Here is a 6,871-nt window from a genome sequence, read left to right as displayed (position 1 = left end):
ACTGAGCCAGCCAGGCGCCCCTCCTGTCCCTTCTCACACCCCACCCTAGCACCCCCGGAGAGGAGCTCTTTTCTGCTTCAGGTACAACGGCCTCCTCTAGCTCTAAACTTCATTCTTCAGTCCTAGCTGAACACAGTGCTGTCCCTGGAACCCCGCCCAGGGCTAGTCGCTTCCACCTTCCATCTCCCAGTCTCCTGGGTGTCCCTCCCTGATGCCCCTGTCCTCTGTGGACTGAGCTCGGGTTAGACAGAGGACCTACTGCCCCCCTCTACTTTCTGGAGCCCCTGGCTTCACAGGGTGTGAGGGACACAGGGCGCTGACAACTTGGGGGTGTGACCTGTGCTCAGCAGGCTGTGTGCTTGGTTTAACCCTCTGTTGTGGCAAACTGGAAATTCTTAACTTTTAAAACCAGGGGCCCTGCATTTTCATTTTGCACTGGGCCCTTCAAATTATGCAGCTGGTCGTCTGAGACATGGGAAAATCTGGGCTGAGGAGGAAGAGCTGCCGTGTCCCTTCTCCCTCTGGGGCTTGGACCCAGGCAGCCGGGGCCGCGAGGGACAGCCGTTTAGTCCCGTGCCCCCTTCTGCACTCCTAGATGTTGTGTTACGTTAGGACCCAGCCATTCCTTCCACTTCCCTGGAGGAGAGGCCCAGTGTAGACAGCCGGGGGCATCTGACCTACTCCGTGATGCCTGGAGCTGGGCCCAGGCAGGGAGCGGCTGGTTTGCTCACTAGGGCCCCAGCGACTCTTCTGGGGACAGCTGCTCTCCCCAACCTAGAGGTAAGCAACTTAGGCCAAGGTTCCCCATACCCTGCAGTCCCCTGTACCACCAACCCCGGACCCCACGGAGCCACTGTTTCAGTGCTTCTCGTCAACCGTATCAATGCTTCCAGGTTGACCCAAGGCACATCAGGGAGCCCGCGAGCTCGTGCACACCCCCACCCGACCCCGCTCACGGGCGCATCAGCCTCCACGGGAATGCACCATTCTCCCCTCCGGCGCCCCGTCCAGGGGGCGTCTCTCTGTGGTCCCTGCTTTAATCCTGGCACCCACATCCCTCTAAAGCCCTTCAAGCGGTCCTGTGTACCCACCAGCAAGAGGGAGGAACAAGCCGTGTCTTCAGAAATCTCTGGCAACCTGGGCCCCGGACGCTCTCTGATGGAAATGGTGACAGGAAGTTTCACACCAGAAAACAACCACCTCCTTTTATTGAGAAAACAGAGTTGATCCCGCAGTCGCTTCCCAGGTGACTCCACCCTGAGAAATGAGGTGGCATCCTTCTGCACCCATCCACAAGGACCCCCGGCCCCGGGCGAGGTGGAACACAAGGGTCCCTCCATCCCCTCCCAGAGGCACACGCTGGTCTGCTCAGGCCCTGGAGACGTAGGCGTGCAGGGAGGGCAGGGTTTTGGGTGGGGGTGGGGGGTCGCTGTGACGGGCATGGGGGTGCTCTGGGGGGAGGCGCGTGGCCGAGGGAGGTGGACTCTTGCTGGAATGAGGGAAGGGGAGGGAAGACTACCACCATCTCCTGAGGCCTGGCACTCTCTCCTTCCAGATTCTTCATAAATAAAACTTCACAGTAATAGAGGAACGTCCATCTCCAGGGCCAAACCAGCTGGTTTCCGGCCGGGGAGCCAGGCCTCAGTGGGACTGCACGAGGGCCCTGGGCCGGTGGGGCAGCACCGTGACCGCGGGGGGCTGGAGCACTGCTCTCTGGCCCTGTGTCAGGGGTGGGGTTGGGGGGGCTGCGGCCCGCCCGGAGGTTCTGAGGATCGCTGAGGTAGTCGGAGCGGCCAGCCGCGCGTCCAGACAGGGGCGGATGGAGCATCACAGGCCACGGCCAGGAGTCAGGCCACCTGGGAGCAGACACTGAGCAGCAACTCCAGGCGGGTCTGGGGGGCGGGGGCGGCGCTGAGGGCCTTCTGAGGTTCTGTCTCCTGGAGACCCAGGGGCGGGGACTGTGGGGGAAGGGGGGGGCCTGTGAGCCTGCACAGGGCTGAGCTTCTCCTGAAAGGGCTGCTTGGGCCCAGCGGGGGGGAGACTGAGGCATTTCATGGGAGAACGAGAATCTTCTCTGTGAAGAAGAGAGGGCCGCCACAGACCCGTCCGGGGTCAGGCCTAACCCGGGTACCTGAGCACCGGCTTCCTTCAGAGACCGCCAGGGCCTCCACCAGGTCACGGGGAGCCAAGCAGGGCACCCAGGTTAGGAGGGCGACCAGTGGCCGGTGGCCTGGTTCCCAAGATGATCCTCCCGCGGTCCGGGCAGTTCCCAACGGTCCTGGGCCTCAGCTCCACTTTCTGGGGAGTGTCCGCGCAGGGAGGCCTCCTTCCGGCTAACTGCACCCCATCACACCCAGGGGCGCACACGGCCCAAACCCTCCAGCTCCCTGCAGGGGACCACAGACCGCGTCCTGGCTTTGCGGCCCCGGCCCCATGATTTCTGGGGCTCAGGAACACCTGCCCTCGCCCGGCCCGGTGGTCGGGCCGGGGTCAGAGCACCTGCAGCTTGCGGGAGCAGGTGAGGTTGCCGTGCACCAGCCCCCACATAGCCAGCAGCTCGGCGGGCAGCAACTTGTGCACCACAAGCATGGAGCGGAAAAAGCAGGGTTCCTTGTTCATGCGGCTGTTGTGGTTCCGAGAGATGCCGAAAGTCTTGAAGCCCTCGTGGGCCGTGGGCTGCACGCCCAGCACCTCCAGACACATGCCCAGGAAGACGTCGTCGATGGGGTACAGCTCCAGGGTGTCGCAGGCGTGATGCAGGCGCCGGGCCAGGCTGCCGGCCATGAGGAAGCCCCCTCCGCCCGCGTACGGCGGGTAGCTGGCCTTGCTGTACAGAACCCCCGGGATGTAGTATTTGTTGTCCTTCTTGCGGATCGGCCTGGCGTGCTGCAGGACGTCGCCCACAAACAGGTCTTCCTGTGGCTGCCGGTCCGCCAGAAATTCGAGCAGGTTGGGGGGATTGACGAAGACATCGTCGTCGCCCTTGAAGATGAAGTGAACTTTGGGGCAGTAGATGTCAAACCACTTGAGGAAGTGGATCTCCTTGAGGGTCAGGTTGAAGAAGCTGTCGAGGAAGTCCCACTGCAGGATGTCGCCGTAGAGGCGGTCTTCGTAGGCCAGCAGCTGCTGGTAGTGGGCCCGCTCCTCCTGCTTGGAGGCCGTTCCCAGCAGGAAGAGGGTGCGCACGGCGCCGCGGCCCCTGCCCACCGTCTCCTGCTCACGGCCCCAGGTCTGGCGGATGGCCTCGCGGCGGTCGTGCTGCGTGATGACCGACTTGACCACCACCAGCAGGTAGACGTCACCGTGGCACTTCTCCGGGTGGTTCAGCAGCATGGGGAAGTATCGGCAGTGGCGATAGGACAGAAACTGCCGGAAGTGTGGCTCCAGGCCCTGGAACCAGGGCTGGTGGGTCAAGTTGACATTGACCGAGCAGTTAGTGATGTTGATGTCCCAAGCCTGGGGCCCTCGTGAGGCCATGGGCGTGGGGGCTACCGCATCCTTCGGGTTCTTCCAGAAACTGTTGGGGTTCACCAGGTGTCCGCTTGGCTTCTGAGCCTTCTGTGGCTCTAGAGTGGGGGGCGGGGGTGCCTGCAGAAACTGGTTGGGAGTCAGACTGCGCTGGAATACCGTTACGGCCACCAGCAGGGCCAGGGACAGGCACACACTCTTGTAGACGGTTTTCTTCCTAGGGGTGAGGGGATGGAGGGTGGCTCAGAGGAGAGAGGAAGGGGTGAGTCCCCTGTGACTCTCCAGCAGCCTTGTTCGGAGCTGCAGTCCCAGATGGGCATGTGGAGCCTGGACACAGACTCAGGCCCTGCGGCCCGAGTGGTCAGAGGAGGGTCCTGCCTTCTCCCCCACCCTGACTTCCCTGTTCCAGGACCAGGGCGACCTCGCTGCACGAAGTTTAAGTACAAGCACTGTGGAGTCAGGCTGCAGGGGTTTAAATCTTGGCTCTGCCCCTTACAAGCTTAGCGACTCTGAGTGGGTCCCCTTAACCTCTCCAAACTGTCATTTCTTTTTCCCCGGCATGAGGATAACAACAAGGAAGTGGAGTGCTCTCTAATGTGCCTGGCACACAGTGGGTATGCAGTCCGGGGATGCTGTGCGTCTACAAGGACGACCTCTGGTGGAGACTTCTGCCTATTCCCCGACCCCGGCAAGGCACCCGGTTTGCTTTCATTTCTCTGTGCAAACCTCATGACCCATTGGGGTGAACCATCCTGGGGGGCAGAGACAGCACCCGCTCTACAGCTTGGGAGCTCAGGAACCTCTGGGGGGACATCAGGGAGAGTCTCTAACGTGGGACCTGAAGAAGCCTGTCCCTTCCCCTTCCACCCCATCCATCTGATCCAACGCACAATAGCTGCCCTCATGGCTGAGCGAGGCCCGAGAATGGGACAGGGGTCTCCTGCCCTCTTACTGGCTCTGCTCAGCTTGGGCCCCACTCTCCCGCTAGGAGAGATGGCGTTCCCCCAGCTCTGCCTCCCCGGGGAAGGGAACACATTCAGACCTCCACTCTCCAGGGACCCTCTTTGTCCACAGAGCTCCTACCACACCCATTTCGGAAGCAGAAATTATAAAGCTTTTTGCTAGAGGTGCTGGCAGGCCCAAGGCAGGGGGCCTGAGCCCTGGGGCCCCAGGACCCTCTCTCCTCAGCTCACACTCTGGAGGTGGCTAGGCCTCCTGGCCTGGTCTCTCTCGTGGAGACACAGGGGCTGGGGGCTTTGGGGACACAGGCAGTCCAGAAGTGTGGCGTCGCAGGGCCAGTCCAAGAGGGAGGCAGCCCCAACCTCCAGAGGGGGAGCCGCAGGGCAAATGGAAGAAATAGACTGCAATGTGGCATTACAGGGACGCTGGAGAAGTTGGGGGTGGCCCTCATGCCTGGCTAGTTGAAGGTTCAGGCACGCAGGGCTGGTAAATGCTGAGCCCCCTGGAGCGATGTTTTCCCATGGAGTCCCAAGGGTTCCCGTTTACGGGGTAGGAGGAAGACTGGGTCACCCCAGGTGCTGGAGTGGGGGGTGTGACCCAAGACTCGACCCTCCCACGGGGGACAGCAGAATGTTCTGGGTCAGGGTCTCTTGCCCCAGGCGTTTCAGAGAAACACCCCTTCTCCTGAGTGGGGGAGGTCGGGACTGGAGGAAGTCCGGCGGGGGTCACCCCAGGGGAAGGGGATGCGGCGAGGCCCCTCTGCCCAGGCCTATCCACCTGCACCGCCCCACTCCATTTGTAGGACTAAAGTCCCTCAGGGGAGTAAAGAGAAGGGGACAGGGGGAGTGGGGCTGGAGGCCCGAGCTCCCCGGAGGAAGGAAAGCCCCTCGGGGCGGGGGAAGCGGGGAGAGGACGGCGGTCGCCCAGGACGCAGGAGGCCCTCAGAACGGGAGACGCGACCGGGTTGCCGGAGAGCCCTTGAGTCCCCAAAGCCCGGGGTCCCGAGGTGGGCTCAGGGTGCCGCGGGGCCCGGGCCGGGCAGAGCCGAGGGGCCGCCGGCGACGGCAGCGCGCACGGGCTCCGCGGGGCCCGGCCGCGTCCGGCTGGTGCGGGCGCCGCGCGCCCCCGGGCATCCCGGCCGCCGCCGCCGCCGCCGAGCCCGTCCGTCCCGGGAAACTGAGGCCAGCCCCGGGGCACCCGGCGCGGCATCCTCCCATCCCCGAGAGCCGCCCGGCTCCCCCCCACCCCCGTGCATCCCGGACCTCGGGGGAGGGAGCCCAGGGTCCCCGCGCCCCCCGGCCCGGCCCCCCGCCCGACGGCCCGGCCGGGTCCCCCACTCACCACAGAGACATGGCGGCCCGGGCCGGGGCGGCGGCGGAGCGGGGCGCGCGGGTCGCAGCTCTGGGCGCCGCGGCTCGGGGACGGCGGGCGGGGACGAGGACGGGGCGGGCGGGAGCGAAGGCCGGGCCGCGCCCCCGCCGCGACTTTCCACTTCCCCGCGGCCGGAGGAGGGACCGGGAGGGGCGGTGGCGGCCCAGGTGCGTTAACCCCTTCGGCGCCCCCGGCCCTCCAGCCCCTCGGCCGCCGGGCCAGCCCTCCGCACTGCGGCGAGCGCCCGTGGCCCATTTCCCAGAGGCGGAACCGGGAGTGGGGACCTCGGAGCCCACGAGGATCGCTCCCGTCACCTCTGTCCCCGGGTACTCGGTTTCCCCCGCGGAGCTTCCATGGGGTCGTCGGCCCTTCTGGAAGACTGTGAACCAGGACACCACCCACCTGCAACCTTCCTGGCGCCCCGCGGTCCCCACCGGCTCCCTCTGGCCCTATTAGGACTTTTTTTTCCGTGGTAGGGGAGGCAGAGGAAGACAAAGCTTCCTTTTCCCCCTCCGATTCCCTCTGCCTTCTCCCCATTCCCCCTTCCCAGGCAGGCCTCCCTGCACCCTGCTGTTGGGGCCCCTGGGCCAGCCGCCTAGGGCTTGTCTGCAGGGGAGAGGGGCTGCAGGGGGCGGGGGGGGGGGGGGGCAATGTCTGTGAGATAAGACGCCCCAGGAGGCTAGGCCGCCCGTGTCAGGGGCCACCGCTCCGGAAACCTTTTTCTGTGCCCCAGAGTGGAGGCCCTCTCCCCCTCTGGGGTCCCTCCTGCCTCAGAGGGCTCCCCTCACTACCAAGGGAAGGCCTGCTTGCCTGGCCCCAACCATCTCTCTTTTCATCCATCAACAAATATTTCACTCGAACCCCTTTTTTGTCCCCAGCCTTTATTAATCTGCTTGTGTGTGTGCCAGACCCAGCGATTCCTAGGGAGTGGGCTCAAGTGACAGAAGACACAGAAGGGAATTCTTGGCTCAGCAGGGTCTGGGGAGATGGGTGTTTCCATCCGGGTGACTTCCAGAATCGTCTAGCAGGTAAAAACCTCTGCTGGTTTGGCCGTTGCATACCGGTCTGTTCT

The 6,871-nt window shown here is 64.3% G+C and overlaps 1 protein-coding gene across 1 annotated transcript; it reads right to left on the bottom strand.

Annotated features, from left to right (window-relative positions):
• Positions 1–1,178: 1,178 nt before the first annotated feature.
• Positions 1,179–5,838, bottom strand: B3GNT7 (UDP-GlcNAc:betaGal beta-1,3-N-acetylglucosaminyltransferase 7). Its single transcript, XM_043578147.1, has 2 exons — positions 5,770–5,838; positions 1,179–3,685 (listed from the first exon to the last, which is right to left on the bottom strand). Exons 1-2 carry the CDS (start codon positions 5,778–5,780, stop codon positions 2,491–2,493), a joined length of 1,206 nt encoding a protein of 401 aa, XP_043434082.1. The 5' UTR covers positions 5,781–5,838; the 3' UTR covers positions 1,179–2,490.
• Positions 5,839–6,871: the final 1,033 nt, after the last annotated feature.

This window comes from Prionailurus bengalensis, chromosome C1 (genome assembly GCF_016509475.1).
Source record: "Prionailurus bengalensis isolate Pbe53 chromosome C1, Fcat_Pben_1.1_paternal_pri, whole genome shotgun sequence".
NCBI lineage: Eukaryota > Metazoa > Chordata > Mammalia > Carnivora > Felidae > Prionailurus > Prionailurus bengalensis.
The sequence above is the reverse complement of the archived record's forward strand: the minus strand, read 5'-3'. Positions and strand labels throughout refer to the sequence as shown.